The sequence below is a fragment of the Mchenga conophoros genome, linkage group LG23 (assembly GCF_057382185.1).
Source record: "Mchenga conophoros isolate Kocher_MC1m ecotype Shallow Benthic linkage group LG23, M_conophoros_male_GT1.1, whole genome shotgun sequence".
Taxonomy (NCBI): Eukaryota; Metazoa; Chordata; class Actinopteri; order Cichliformes; family Cichlidae; genus Mchenga; species Mchenga conophoros.
In genome coordinates, this window is record NC_140547.1 from 46,502,475 (window position 1) to 46,518,783 (window position 16,309).

The window sequence follows — 16,309 nt, forward strand, 5'->3', positions numbered from 1 at the left end:
TAGTTTCCATGCTCACCTTCGCCATTTCTGTTTGTATCACCATGTGATGAATAAACTCACTTGCATCTGAGCTGCCTGCATAAAGGGTCCTTTGATAATTTACACACGGCTCGCAAACCGTGACGAAAACACTGGAAAAATTGGGCTGTTCTAAAACGTTTGACGGGTAGTGTATATATTTAGTTTATATATTTTCTTTATTTATAATAGTTTGTTTTATATTGTAGCAAAGTGTTACTTGGATACTTCTCTATGTGCTTCTTCATGTGCAATTTTGTTGCATTCTGAGCCTAAGAAATTTATTGGTGGTAGTGATGAACTGCTGTTAGAATCAAGTTAAATTCTGATAAATCAGACAATTACCTCTCCAGCTGTTGTTACAGTCTTTGTTTATCGGGTCCTTACAGGGTAAAAGATGACGACACCTAAAGAAATCCTTCTGGGGACTTTGGAGGATTTGGGACGTGATGACTTTGAAAAATTTAAGTGGCATCTGAAGAACGGGTCTGTAGAAGGTTTACCAGCAATCCCAGTGAGTAAACTGGAGAATGCAGAGAGGACGAACATAGTGGATCTGATGTTTGATACCTACTCTATCAACACTTTTGAAGTCACTAAAAATCTTTTGGGGAGGTTAAACAGGAATGATCTGTTGGAGAATTTAAATAAAACCATCCCAGAACCCACAGGTAAGTCAGGGAATGACTAAACAAAAAACACATAAACAATAAAAACCTTAGTTAACATTACACAGGTGCCATTAAAATCCATATAAATAATAAATCCAAAACACTTGCCAACACTTTCAGGAGTGAGAGACTGCAGAAAGCCAACAGTTTGTGTTTTATGCATCTGCACAAATAACCTCCTGTGTACACACATGAATATCTGCTCTTTGGGTTGGTTTGATTAAAATGGGACCAGCAGCAGGTTTTCTGCCCATTTTACAGATTTATATTGTCAGATTGGTTTTAGAGCTGTTTTATCAACATAAATGAGGCGACAACAACAGTTTGGGACACGTCACAAATATGATCAAAGTGCTTTTTCTTAAATCTATTTACCAGTTGAAGGTAAAGTTAAAAAAATGGCTGCCATTTCTTTCTGCTTTTTGGAGACCCAAACAAAAAAATGCCCAGACAGTAAATGCTTTTTATTATGGTTGATAAACAGGACACTAAGGTGATTGGTCAAAGGTTGGAGGAAAGCCACAGTTCTCCTTATTTGACTGAAATCCACCATTTCAGCTCATGCTTTTTCTTCTGCAGCTTTCTGGGAGATTCCACTTCAGCCTTCTGCTGGCAACGCTCCCATTACCATGCTTCCCTTAGGCAGCATCATTAGAAGACATAGCATACATTTACACTGCTATGCAGATGACACTCAGCTCTATCTGTCCATGAAGCCAGATAACACACACCAATGAGTTAAACTGCAGGAATGTCTTAAAGACATAAAGACCTGGATGGCCGCTAACTTTCTGCTTCTTAATTCAGATAAAACTGAGGTTATTGTACTCGGCCCTGAAAATCTTAGAAATATGGTATCTAAGCAGATTCTTACTCTGGATGGCATTACCTTGGCCTCCAGTAACGCTGTGAGGAACCTTGGAGTCATTTTTGACCAGGACATGTCCTTCAACGCACATATTAAACAAACATGTAAGACTGCTTTCTTCCATTTGTGCAACATCTCTAAAGTTAGAAATATCCTGTCTCAGAGTGACACTGAAAAACTAGTTCATGCATTTATTACTTCCAGGCTGGACTACTGTAATTCATTATTATCAGGATGTCCTAAAAACTCACTGAAAAGCCTTCAGCTAATCCAAAATGCTGCAGCAAGAGTCCTGACAGGGACTAGAAAGAGAGAGCAGATTTCTCCTGTATCGACTTCCTGTTAAATCCAGAATTGAATTCAAAATCCTGCTCCTCACATACAAGGTCTTAAATAATCAGGCCCCATCTTATCTTAATGACCTTGTAGTACCATATCACCCTATTAGAGCACTTCGCTCTCACACTGCAGGCCTACTTGTTGTTCACAGAGTATTTAAAAGTAGAATGGGAGGCAGAGCCTTCAGTTTTCAGGACCCAAAAAGATAGTTGGGGTTTTTTCTGTTGTATTATTGTAGGTTCTTTATCTTACAATATAAAGCACATTGGGGTGACTGTTGTTGTTATTTGGAGGAATTAAAAAAAACGTTTATACTTGAAATTCTTTCATTTATTCTACATATTTATTCATTACTGGCTCCATAGTGTTGTTTATGTAATATGTGAAATGTTGCTAGTATTGATTTGGTGCTGTATAAATAAACATAATTAAATCGAATGTGTCTCTATAAAACCTGCCCTCAGTTATAACTAGAGTTGGATGTCTCGAGACCGGTCTCGAGACCACTTTTACGTGGTCTTGGTCTCGTCTTGGTCTCGACGGACTTTTGTCTTGGTCTCGGTCTCGCTGTTTCGGTCTTGCGTTCTCAAATCGACATAGTGTTCGGGAGATTTGGAGTCAACCATCAGCGGAGCGGGGGGGGGGGGGGGGGTGGCTTACTGGGCTTAAGCCCGGGTCATTTTTTCAGAAGCATGGGGTCTTTTGGAGTGTAATTTTTTAGTTAGATGCCTGACTGACAACTGTATAATAGTGATGGGTCGTTCGCGAACGAAATGCCTCTTAGAGCCGGCTCTTTGACGTGAACGACGCGAGCCGGCTCCTTATCGCGAGCCGTCACGTGGGTTTTTTTTTTTTTTTTTTCTTTCTCTCAGCCTCTCTCTCGCACTTTTTTTCCGCTTCACTCTGCACGCGAGCCTTGTGCTTTACGCTGGGCAGAGGGGGGAGGGGCGGTAGTTACACTCAGTAGCACAGGAACAGAGCCAGAGAGAGAGAAAGAGAGGCAGGGACAACAACATTGGAAAGGTATAGTAATCATCCACAACTATTTTCGGTTGCAGATGATAAAGGATTGAGAAAGTTTATTCATGCAGGTCCATATGACAGAGAATATGCATGTTCTTTTAGTTTTCATATTATAATTTATATTTAATTGTGTTATGGTTTGCAGTGTTTTGTGTTCTTTTCACTTTAAATTTGTGAAAGGAAAAAGCTGAAAATTTAAATAGTTAAAACTTGAAATGTGAATAGTTGATTTTTATATTATATGATTTATTTATTACATTTTATGTGGAGTGAATAAATAAAAGTATATTTACGGTGGCCCCTAGAGACAAAGCACATACAAACTTCAAATCACGTACGAACTCTGAAGCATGTACAAACTCCAAAACACGTAAAAACACGTACAAACTCCAAAACACGTAAAAACTCCAAAAACACGTACAAACTCCGAAGCACATAAAAACTCAGAAGCATATAAAAACTCAGAAGCACATAAAAACTCAAAACACGTACAAAAGACAACAGAAGTGCTCCAGGATGCTGGGCGCAGTGTTGAGCCTTTGTTATCTTGTGGCTACACAAGCCAGCAAGTACCGACGACCGGATTTGGTGTGTGGTAATAACAGGTAAATGAACTTTTTTTTAAATTATTTGAATATATATATGAGTGCCTGTGTATAAATATACAAACAATACACACATGCTTTCAATTGTGTAATTTAAGTGATCTAGTAGCTCTGCTTTGGAAGTTCAGTTCATGCTAGAAATGTGTTTTGGAGTTTGTACGTGTTTTGTCTCTAGGGGCCACCGCATATATTTATATATAAACATATATAAATAAAACCACTTGTTTTTACGTTAGTAATTCCTTTTGTGCATAATTTTATATTATTGTTAATAATAAATTAATTAAAGCAACAAAACAACCTGAAGACCCGGTTCGGAGCCGAAAGAGCCGGCTCTTTTTAGTGAGCCGAACCGAAAGAGCCGGTTCTCTAAAAAGAGCCGGAAATCCCATCACTACTGTATAAAACAAAAACAACACACGAAGCACAGAGCGCACCGTCGTAAATTCCCCCTAATTTTGGTATGATCCGAGCTCAGGCACTAGGCGACTGAGCACAGCACCCATGTGAGCCAGGGGGGAGAAGCTGCTGGCTGCGAGTTTGCTGCAGACAGAGGACAGCTTAAGTTTGACCAGGTACCAAAGCAAATCATTCGTACTGAACTAATAATGTAAATATGACGGTGTATCACAAAAGATTGATATCAAACTGATCACTTGGTTGCGTTACTTGCTCTTCGAGTGAATCAACAAATGGCGAAATGAAAAGCCGAACAGCAACAATGCTGTTTCTTTAGAGATTTACATTTCATATTTTCAGTTGTTACCCTCCACGGCTAAACAAACTCTCTAAATCGGTTTCAGTTGTGTACTGATGTACACAATCTTAATGTACAACCTTAAACCTGCTGCTGGTCCCATTTTAATCAAACCAACCCAAAGAGCAGATATTCATGTGTACACAGGAGGTTATTTGAAACCAGATATTTACATACACTTTATGGAGAAAACATAAAAACTTTTTTTTACTGTTAAACATCAATTTAGAGTAAACTTTTGTTTTAGATAAATAAATGTTGAAATATCTTTTGAATTAGTTAAATGTCAGAATAAAAAGAGGGAGCTGTCTATTTTAATCACTTTCATCAAATTTAGGAGTACATGTACACTAAGTTTATTGTTAATTAATAAGAAAACTCCAGACAATTCGATTCTGAGCTGAAGAAGCTTCTGATAGGTTAGTAGAGTCCATGTGAGTAAGTTTGTGGCACAGCTGTGGATGCATATAAGGCAAAACACAGAGCCTGTTTCTGTGACATGGGAAAATCAAGAGATGTCAACCAAAACACCAGAAAAAGAACTGTGGAGCTCCATAAGTGTGGCTCAATCTGAATACAATTTGGTGCCATTTGCTATTAAGAAATACAGATAGTTTCTCTCTTTACTCTTAAAGTTAACAAATGTGTTTTTTATATTTATCAATCTAAAAAAATAAACATTTAGTCTGATTTGATGTTACAATTAAAAAGTGTTTTTATCTGAAGAGTACATAAATATGTGGTTTCAACTGTATAGTTGATGATTATTATTAACCTTTATTTAACCAGGAAAAGTCCCATTGAGATTAAAAACCTCTTTTGCAAGGGAGTCCTGGATGATGATGTTGGTGTTTGGCTTGATTGTCAGCACAAAGAGGGAGAGAGAGAGGAGCAGAGAGGGAGAGAGAGAATGAGGACAGAACAGAGATGAACAAGAGCAGGTGAGACACACATGTTAGTCAAATGGTTGTTTGCCAAAACTCATCAGAACATGTATCTAGTATCTAGTGTTTCTTTTTAGATACCATTTGTTACTTTTCAAATTCTATATTTATTACGTTATGCAGGCTTGTTTGCACAACAAGGCTACATAATTATATAAACTTTTCTCAATCTAAATATTGTACTTTGGTAGAATTAAAAAATAAGTGTAGTGCAGGTCTATGATGATTTTTTAGTGCTACTATCATCTAGTTCTGATTCTGGTTCTGTCTTGGTTACTGTTGTAGTCCTGTTTTAATTCCAGATCAGTTCTGGGTCTGGTTGAATTGGGGTTTAGTCCCTGTGTCTTGATACAGGCCCGACTTTGTTCTGCCTTGTTGCTTAATTAAAAAACTAGTTTAAGGTGTCCTGCATATGTATATAGAATAGCATCTGGCTGCAGTTTAAAGACTTTTTTTGTCTCGGTCTTGGTCTTGGTCTCGTCTCGTCTCAGTCTCGGTCTTGGTCTCGTCTCAACTTGGTCTTGGTCTTGTCTTGGTCTCGGATTAGGCGGTCTTGACTACAAGTCTAGTTATAACCCAAGTGTCAGGGCTCAATGGCTCATGAAAAGGAATGGAGTCAAGCACAGAACCAAAAAACGGAGGCTGAGTGACTTTTAACAGAAATATATTTTACTAGATTTCTTGACAGAGAAAGCTGAATCACGGCTAAATTCAACAGCAAGCGAGGTATTATGAGAAGTGCAGAGCTGAGGCCAGAACATAAGCTGAGGCAGGTCAAAGGAACAACAGGGGCAGAAACGGGCGAATAGAAACTATCCAGGATCACTGGAACAAAGGAGATAATAATCAGAGTGGTCCACAGTGTAGTGAATGAGTCCAAGATTTAAAAACTAAGAGGTGTTACGTGGCTGCAGGTGGAGATCAGCTGGAGGAGGAGATGAATTAAATCTGGGTACAGAGTGAGATGTGGGTGCACAGGGAGGCAGGCAGGTGAGGATGGCAGTTTGCAAGAGTGAGTTTTCCCAGCAGTGGCAGGCCAGAATCCTGAGGCGTGACTTATGGCGAGAGTTGGAAGATGTATCCAGGTGCCGACTAGGGAACAGGAAAAGAGGGTTACGCGAAACAAGCTGAGGAGCACAAGACAAAATGTGAGGCAGAGAACTGACTGTGCTAAGCAGACAATCTGGAGAAGGTTCATTGTGAGTGCTGCTCATAGATACTGCCGGAGTAATTGGCAACAGGTGAGGAGCAGGGAGGAGTGAGGAGGGCTCCACCCAGGGGAGGAGAGCTGATGCTGTGGAAAGTTACTCAGACTCACTCGGATCATGACACCAAGAGTCCAGTGAACTGAACACATAACCACAGTAACCAGAATGCAGTTTTCTCATTTGTGTCATTTGCTGTTTATTCATGCAGAGATTCTCACTGAGTGTCAGCTCAAACTCAAGTCAGACCTGAAGCAGAAGTTCCAGTGTGTGCTCGAGGGGATTTCTACAACAGAAAACCCGACCCTCCTGAGTCAGATCTACACAGAGCTCTATATCACAGGGGGAGGGACTGCAGAGGTCAATGATGAACATGAGGTCAGACAGATTGAAACAGCATCCAGGAAACCAGACAGACCAGAAACAACAATCAGACAAGAAGACATCTTTAAACTCCCACCTGGAAGAGATAAACCAATCAGAACAGTGCTGACAATGGGAGTGGCTGGCATTGGGAAAACAGTCCTAACACAGAAGTTCACTCTGGACTGGGCTGAAGACAAAGCCAACCAGGACATCCAGTTCATGTTTCCATTCACTTTCAGAGAGCTGAATCTGCTGAAAGAGGAAAAGTTCAGCTTGGTGGAACTTGTTCATCACTTCTTCACTGAAACCAAAAAAGCAGGAATCTACATCTTTGAAGACTTCCAGGTTGTGTTCATCTTTGATGGTCTGGATGAGTGTCGACCTCCTCTGAACTTCCACAAAACTACAATCCTGACTGACCCTAGAAAGTCCACCTCAGTGGATGTGCTGCTGATAAACCTCATCAGGGGGAAACTGCTTCCCTCTGCTCGCCTCTGGATAACCACACGACCTGCAGCAGCCAATCAGATCCCAGACTGTGTTGGCGTGGTGACAGAGGTCAGAGGGTTCACTGACCCACAGAAGGAGGAGTACTTCAGGAAGAGATTCAGAGATGAGGAGCAGGCCAGCAGCATCATCTCCCACATCAAGACATCACGAAGCCTCCACATCATGTGCCACATCCCAGTCTTCTGCTGGATCACTGCTACAGTTCTGGAGTTTGTCATGAAGAACAAAGAGAGCGAAGATCTGCCTAAGACTCTCACAGAGCTCTACCTACGCCTTGTGCTATTTCACCTAAAAACGAAGGACATCAAGTATGATGGAGGAGCTGAGACAGAGTCGTGCAGGAAGATCATTGAGTCTCTGGGAAAACTGGCCTTTGATCAGCTGCAGAAAGGAAACCTGATCTTCTATGAATCAGACCTGACAGAGTGTGGCATCGATATCAGAGCAGCCTCAGTGTACTCAGGAGTGTTCACACAGATCTTTAAAGCTGATGAGTGCCACATGTTCAACAACGTTGTTTACTGTTTCGTCCATCTGAGCATTCAGGAGTTCTTTGCTGCTCTTCATGTCTATCTGACCTTCATCAACTCTGGAGTCAACCTGCTTAAGAAACAATCTCCTCTCTTTAAAATCTTCCAGAAAACACTTACTGTAAAAGACTTCTACCAGAGTGCTGTGGACAAAGCCTTAGAGAGTCCAAATGGCCACCTGGACTTGTTCCTCCGCTTCCTCCTGGGTCTTTCACTGCAGACCAATCAGGATCTCCTATGCATGCTGACACAGACAGGAAGTAGCTCACAGACCAATCAGGAAACAGTCCACTACATCAAGAAGAAGCTCAGTGGGAAACTGTCTGCAGAGAAAAGCATCAACCTGTTCCACTGTCTGAATGAACTGGATGATCGTTCTCTAGTGGAGGAGATCCAACAGTCCCTGAGATCAGGACGTCTCTCCACAGATCAACTGTCTCCTGCTCAGTGGTCGGCTCTGGTCTTCATCTTACTGTCATCAGATCTGGATGAGTTCAACCTGGAGAAATACTCCCGTTCAGAGGAGGCATTTTTGAAGCTGCTGCCAGTGGTCAAAGCATCCAAGAAAGTGCTGTAAGTGAATCTATGAACAAATATGTTTAATAATGCTAGATGAATAAAAGAATATGTCTCCATTGTTATTCTTCCTCAGGCTGAGAGATTGTAAACTCTCAAAAAGAAGCTTTGAAGCTTTGTCTGAAATTCTCAGCTCCCCATCCAATCATCTGAGAGAGCTGGACCTGAGCTCGAACTACCTGCAGGATTCAGGATTGGATTTGCTGTGTGTTGGACTAAAGAGTCCTGACTGTAAACTTGAAACTCTCAGGTAAGGATACAGACTTTTTGACACTTTTTGACTCTTAAATCTGTAAGTTTATCTTGATGCGGACGTTCAAAGTCAGCACAATTTTCCTTTTAAGTTCCTGAGTTTATATTTTTGACTGTCAGGTTGTCTGGACAGATGTTTTTATTTTATTTTATTTTTTTACTTGTCCCTAAAGTCAGAACTAAACCCACATGTAGATGACTTTCTGTTACTGGAGCAGCCTTCCTGAAGACAGCAGTGTGTTTTCATGCTTTTAAAGCCAAACTCACCTTTCAGACCTGGCTTTCATTTATTATCTATTTTTGTTTGTTTATTATATATTTATTTCTACTGTTTAACTACTGCTCACATTTGTTATCCTCCTTTTTAATTGTTCATTTCTTTTTACCCAGTGTTTCTATATTGCACTTTGTATTTGTCATCTATATTTATCATGCACTACTTTGCTCATTTATTGTTTGCTTTTAATGTTATTAAATTCCGGTCCTTTGGTATTCTTTACGGCCAAAAAGACACGGCTCAAAAGTGGTCTTTTTACTTTAAAAAATTATCTTTATTTTACATATCCGGATATGGAGACCTGAACACACAACCCCAGGTCTGAAGCACAAAACAGGAAGCCTAGTCATTTATATAGACGTCACACACACTTTAAGTTTCGATCAAACACTCTGCTTAGTTTCACTTTTTGCCTGCAAAAGCATGTAATTTCCTGTCAGTCCTGTCGGCACAGAGTGTACTCAGAGTTGGGCCTTTCTTATAAAGCAATATAATCAGCATATAAGTATTTAAGATTATAAATTTAAACCTCAACAATGTTCTTACCTGGTCTCTGGTTTATTTGTTTATTTGTTTGTTTGTTTGTTTGTTTGTTTGTTTGTTTGTTTGGTTGGTTTGCTCAGTTCTGTTTTTCTGAGGTTTTTAAGTTATTAAATTTGTAACTGTAGTGATTTGTGTGTGTGACAGAGAGGCACTGCCAGGGATTTTTGACACAAGTTGTTCTTGTAAAATCAGTCTGTGAAGGTTCTCAGACATCCAGGTCATCGTAGTCTAAGGAGCTTGGAAAGAAAAGCGTCTGGACTTCTTTAAGTTTCCTTGAAGATGTTTCACCTCTTATGAGAGAAGCGTCTTCAGTTCTAAGGGTCAAATGGTGGAGTGGGGCAGTCAGTGAAAGGGCAATGGTAGTGTCTCAGGGTTTGTATGTTTGGGGGGTTCAGAGGGAAAAGATGAATGCAGGTCTGGAGTTGGTGTGTGAGAGCAGGGAGTGAATCTGATCAAACATGAGTGTCATGAAGCCTGTTTGCAGTTATTTGCACTGTTTTCCACTCTGGATGTTGTTTCTGTTCAGCTGTGAGTATAAAAGGCTCCATTCTACAACCTGTTTGTGTTAGTTGTTCAATAGAAACATTATTTTGTGCTGATGTTGCACTTCTTTTATTCACAACCAAAGAGTTTTTGAAGTCTGCATCAAACTGATTTAAATGACTTTTGAATATTACTTTAAATACTTTAGATTTAAAATTCTGATAAAAGTTTAAATACAAAGATCACTATATTCTAATGTTTTGGCTGCAGTGTGTTTTTGCAGACAGGTATAACAGAACAGCTTTAGTGTTTAGATTGTTTAAACTTGAGTATGAACTTTTACAAAATGCAGCAAGAGATTAAAAAAAACGTTTGATTATAAAATCGACTATATTTGATTCCTATCGATATCGGACATGAAAAGTGGCATCGTTCCATCTCTGCTTTGATTAGAGACACAGCTCTGTGTTTCCAATTTGTCATTTTGAAAATTTACATTTCTTCACTGTTGAACAGCAGAAATGAGACTTTCCTGTCAGAGGTCATTTTTTAAAAATGAGGTGAATCAACCATGAAAACCATGAAGCAACATGTGAACATGAGCTGATGCTGCTGAAGTGAAGCAAAGTTACAGAGGTTTGATTAGGTAATGAGTCCTAATGAGTCCAAGTCTTCTGCTGAATCAGCAGAAGACTTGGACTCATTTGATTCCAGCTTTGATATCATTGATTTCAATATGTCCATTTCTTTCACACTTCACCTTTAAAAGTGAAGCCATGTGGTTCCTGGAAGGAAAAACACGACTTTTTCAAGTCTTTGTCCTGTTTTTATGAGAAATGTACGACTTTAATGTGAAACATTCAGAGTTTTTTCTCTTGTTGTGTTTGTTTGAAGCTGCTTCCTGTTGGCTTCAGCTGTTTGGAGTTTCCATTTTCTAAACTTCTACATTCTGAACCTTCTTCAGCTCTGAACAGATGATGAAACACTGAATGATTTCAAGCACTTTGTCTAATAAACTTACATCTTTCATTCTTTATACAGATTGAAGAGCTGTGGTTTGTCAGAGATCAGCTGTGATTATCTGGCAGCAGCACTGAAGTCCAACCCCTCCCATCTGAGAGAGCTGGACCTGAGCGACAACTACAACCTGCAGGATCCAGGAGTGAAGCATCTGTGTGGTTTCCTGGAGAGTCCAGGATGTAAACTTGAAACTCTGAGGTCAGTCAGCATGTTTTAGTTGTGCTGAGATGAATATGATGTGAAAGTTGTGCTGACACTAAACTGCAGACATCAGGCTGATATTATACTGATCCACACTGAGGATCTTCATGGTAAAGTCTGTTTTCTTCTTCTCTGGTTTAGTCCATTGACTGCAGCAGAACAATGTTCACATTTCAAACAGTGATACTCAACGTATGGCCCGCGGCCCACACGCGGCCTGCCCACCTTTACTGATTCAGAGAGCTGTGTCTGTGTGGGCGGGGCTCAGACAGCTCCGCCCACTCAGTTTGTTCCCTCCTGATTCATCTGCATGTGTTCTGCTTCACACTGCTCACCTCCACCAAAGACTTCACAAACATCTTCTTTCTTTGAGTCCAGTTTGTCCCACAAACACTTCCAAATCTCCTCCTCTGAGATTCTGCAGCTTCTTGCAGTGTGACTCAGCTGACTTCTGACAGACCACAGACTGGCACAGCATCCACATGTGTCTCCTTTCAAACAGGCTCTTGATGTTTCCTCCCACATCATTCTGGCCTCTCAGTCTCCTTTGTTCTCCAGCTCTGTAGCTCCAGCTGGTGAAGCTTCAGTTTTCCATGTTGGTAACAGTAAACTACAGCCTCTGCTGTCAGCTGGGTAACTAAACAGAGCTGCAGCACGTCTCTGCGGTGGTGCTACATCCAGCCTGCAGACGGCCGTCTACATGTTGTAGTGGTTTACACTCACACGACGTGCGGCGAAGTTGATGGAGTAAAGGTTAGAGTGAAAGAAGCTGAGGATGGGCTGTCAATGTGGAGCGATGAGGTGACCACCCTGCAGTCTACAGTAGAGAGTATGAAGGAGGAGCTGTCTGACCTGAAGGATAAATGTGATGAAGGCAGGAAGCGGAGAGCTAACATCCACATCATAGGGATCCCAGAGGGCCTGGACTCGAGCTCCTCCACGGCCGTATCCGTGCTACTACGTGAAGTGCTGGGTATGGATAAAGACGTTATTGTCGACCGCTCACACAGGAGCCCTATCCTGAGAAAGCCAGCTGGTGACCCGCACGCCGTCATAGCCGAGCGTCACTACTACCAGGATTGTGTGGCTACGCCGTGCCAGGGCCCAAGCCCCGCTTGAGTTTAACGGACAACCTATTGCAATATTACGACTGGGCGATATGACCCAAAGTTCATATCTCGATATTCTTTAGCTGGGTGGCGATATACGATATATATCTCGATATTTTTAAAGCCAGAAAGTACGAACAAAAAGAGAGTTCTTAGTCAAAGCTGTGTCCCAAATCTCACACAGGCACATTTATTAACATACAGCGTAGATGTACATGAAACAATTACTCAGAAATAAATGATCAGCATTTATTAAATAATAATGCTCCATAAATAAAAGAAAACTGTTGTTTTTGTGCATAACAAAAAGCTCACAATCGTGCAGTCAAAATGTAAACAGACGCTGAGCATAATAACAAGCAGCTGCTCTGTTCCCAGGTTCTACTGCGTGACTGACAGCCTGGAGTTTGAAACCCTCTTTGTAACCGTGTCTCTTACAGGTGCCATTTATGGTCCTTATACACACTCAATACAGTAATATTACGTTGAAGCAGAGTACGTATCACTCCGCGAGGCTCCTCGTAGCTGTAATGCTCCAACAATCCATCAAGCGGTGCGGCCTCGTAGCTGAGCAAAGTCGTACCAAAACATCTTTTGAAAGGTTTCTGAGCGCCGTGTAGCACATAAAATCGGTTCGAGGTCAGTAAGCACAACCAGAATTCATCCATAAGCCGCACTGTCGATTTATGAGAAAATTACAGGATTTTAAGTGCAGAAAATATAGTTTATGGTTTTCATTTGATCTTAGCAAATATCTACGCCTCTAATTGGGATGACCACAGATTTTTCACTAATGTCTTTGCGCGGCTCCCCAATATGTCATCACACAATATCATCTTTGAGGGAGACCTAAACTGCTCATGGACCACAGTTCACACAAAAGTACACTTAGTCCAAAGTCAGCATGCGTCATTCAGAGCTTTCTTGATCATTATGGGCTGGCTGATGTATGGAGATTTCATAATCCTGCTTCACGTCAATACTCTTTTTTTTTCTAATGTCCATAAAACATATATTTGTATAGAAAAACGTCTCCCTTTAGTTACAGAATGTGATTATAAGACTCTGGTGATTTCTCCTCTTGTTTTTTCAATGTGTATTCCTGATGCCTGCTCCAACTATCAGTCATGGAGATTCAACTCAGTGTTGTTAGCAGATGAAGAGTTTGTCAGTTACAAAAGGTCTCAAAGACATTTTTTTTCTATCAATCAGACCCCAGAGATGTCATCATCAGTCATTTGGGAATCTCTAAAAGCATCTGAGAGGCCAAATAATTTCATTTTGCGCCAAACAGAATAGAATAGAATAGAATTAGAATAGAATTCAACTTTATTGTCATTGCACATGCACAGGTACAGGGCAACGAAATGCAGTTTGCATCCATCCAGAAGTGCTTTAGTGATATAGATATATTACAATATATATTAGCAATAATATAGATATGTGAGTATATTACAGAAATGGGTCTATTATGGTATGTTATAATGTACACGGTATGAAGTATGTTGTGAATATTCTATAACTATAAGTATGTACAGGCTGTAGTGAGTACAAGCTATGTACAGGATATGAACAGGATATAAATATGAAAAACTATACAGAATATGAAATAAATAACTTTACAGAAATCTGAGATATACAGCTATACAGAAATGGGAACTATGCAAGTTGTAAACAGTTGTAGGATTAAAGATTATCGAATGTACAGAATGATTATTTACACAGAGCTATACAGTAGTGCAGTTAAGATAAGTGAGATATGTAGATAGTTTCTACAGAGGCTATATAAAGTGCTGGTGGTTGTGAGTGGTGATTCAGTCCATGTTATTATTGTGTGTTTGAGGGTACAGTTGTCCATTGTGGGGGTGTGTATGTTCAGTCCATGAGTTTAACGTGGGTCAGATGTCAGGAGGCAGAGTTCAGGAGTCTGACAGCTGTGGGGAAGAAGCTGTTCCGGTACCTGGTGGTCTTAGTCCGGAGGCTCCTGTAGCGCCTCCCAGAGGGCAGGAGGGTGAAGAGTCCATGTGATGGGTGACTGGGGTCTTTGATGATTTTCCCAGCCCTTTTCAGACACCGCTTCCTGTAGATGTCCTTTATGGCAGGAAGTGGTGCTCCGGCGATGCGCTGGGCAGTTTTCACGACCCTCTGCAACGCCTTCCGGTCCGAGGCAGAGCAGTTCCCGTACCAGACTGTTATACAGTTGGTCAGGATGCTCTCGATGGTGCAACGATAGAAGTTCACCAGGATGTCTGAGGACAGGTGGTTCTTCCTCAGAGTCCTCAAGAAGAAGAGGCGCTGGTGAGCCTTCTTGACCAGCTTGGAGCAGTTGGTCGTCCAGATGAGATCCTCGGAGATGTGGACTCCCAGGAACTTGAAGCTGCTCACACGCTCCACAGCTGTCCCCTTAATGTGGATGGGTGGATGTGGGTCAGCATTCCTCCTGTAGTCCACGATGAGCTCCTTGGTCTTCTCAGTGTTAAGCAGCAGGTTGTTTCTGTCGCACCACTCAGCCAGACGATCCACCTCCTCCCTGTAGGCGGCCTCATCGTTGTCACTGATGAGGCCAATCACCGTGGTGTCATCTGCAAACTTAATGATGGTGTTGGAACCATCAGCAGGTCTGCAGTCGTGGGTGAAGAGGGAGTAGAGGAAAGGGCTCATCACACAGCCTTGTGGTACACCGGTGTTCATTGTGATGGTAGATGAGCAGTGGTTATCCAGCCGGACATGTTGGGGGCGGTTGGAATAAAATAGGGACCGAGCGCCTCTCTCAGTTAGCTGATGAAATGACTAAACTACATGCTGTGTACAGCCACTCTCCTGAGCCTGTATTATATACACAGCGGTTACAATGACAAACTGAATACAATCTCATATCTACAAAACAAGCTTAGTCAAAGTTGCAGCTACGCTTATGAACATGGAGAAAAAACAGGCGAGTTATCAGCTCACCAGCTACGACTAAGAACAGCTAACCAACTATCCTTGAGATCTACAATGACCAGGGAATAAGGTCTACAGACAACCAAACTATCCTTGAGATCCACAATGATTTCAATAAGGTGTTTGATATTCCCTCCTTGGGAGAAGATGCGATCGCTAGTCTGGAGGAACCTGTCTCTAATGTTGAAATTGAAAAGGCCGTACGGAGCATGCAGTCTGGAAAATCTGCTGCCCCGACGGGTATCCATCTGATTTTTTCATAAAGTTTTCTGACCGACTGAATTCACTGTTAAAATCAACTTTTGAAGAATCCTTCCTCTCACAGTCGTTGCCTCCAACAATGCATCAAGCAGTGATGTGTTTAATTGTAAAACAGGAAAAAGACCATTTAGATTGTCGTTCATGTCGTTTAATATCTTTGTTCAACACAGACACCAAGATCCTGGCTCAAGTGTTGGCCCGTCGCTTACACAAGTATTTGTCCTCCATTATTTCACCAGACCAGACGGGCTTTATTAGGCACTCTTTTTTGAACATTAGAGCTCTATTAAATATCATTTATACCCATGTTAAAGGTGATACATTGGAAACTGTAATTTGGCTTGACGCAGAAAAGGCGTTGGATTGGGTGAGATGGGATTTTTTTTTATACGCTTAAAAAATGTGTCTTTAATTTTGTATCTTGGATAAAAGTATTGTATTGCTCCCCTCTAACAGCCGTCCAGACTAACAATAATCTGCCTCCCAGGACAGGGATGCCCTCTGTCTCCTTTTTGCCATTGAACCGCTAGCTGTTGCTCTGAGACAATGTGTTGGTGTTGAGGGAAAACATCGAGGGGGTATCGAACATGAAGTCTCTCTTTATGCCGACGACATGATTTTATTTATTTCCAACCCATCAAACAGCCTCCACAAACTTTTGGATAGACTTACAATAATAATAATAATACATTTTATTTATATGCGCCTTTAAGAGCCTCAAGGTCACCTTAATGCATACTTAAGGAATTTGGGACAATTTCTGGATATAATGTGAATTTTGGGAAGAGCGAGGCAAAGTCTATCTGTA

At 41.1% G+C, this 16,309-nt stretch overlaps 2 protein-coding genes across 2 annotated transcripts in view; both read left to right on the forward strand.

Moving 5' to 3' along the window:
• LOC146548152 (NACHT, LRR and PYD domains-containing protein 12-like) overlaps positions 1-16,309 on the forward strand; it is a 390,489-nt gene that overhangs the window by 103,531 nt on the left and 270,649 nt on the right. The gene's annotated exons all lie outside the window — the stretch shown is intronic.
• LOC146548153 (NLR family CARD domain-containing protein 3-like) lies at positions 416-8,666 on the forward strand. The gene is made up of 3 exons (XM_085266214.1): positions 416-689; positions 6,642-8,409; positions 8,489-8,666. The coding sequence occupies exons 1-3, from the start codon at positions 416-418 to the stop codon at positions 8,664-8,666; spliced, it is 2,220 nt and encodes a 739-aa protein (XP_085122340.1).

Excerpts from the sequence above, each read along its gene's own strand:
- LOC146548153 (XM_085266214.1), top strand. The coding sequence starts at position 416 with ATGACGACACCTAAAGAAATCCTTCTGGGGACTTTGGAGGATTTGGGA. Across the intron at positions 690-6,641 it reads AACCATCCCAGAACCCACAG|AGATTCTCACTGAGTGTCAG; the intron begins GTAAGTCAGGGA and ends TTATTCATGCAG. Across the intron at positions 8,410-8,488 it reads AAAGCATCCAAGAAAGTGCT|GCTGAGAGATTGTAAACTCT; the intron begins GTAAGTGAATCT and ends ATTCTTCCTCAG.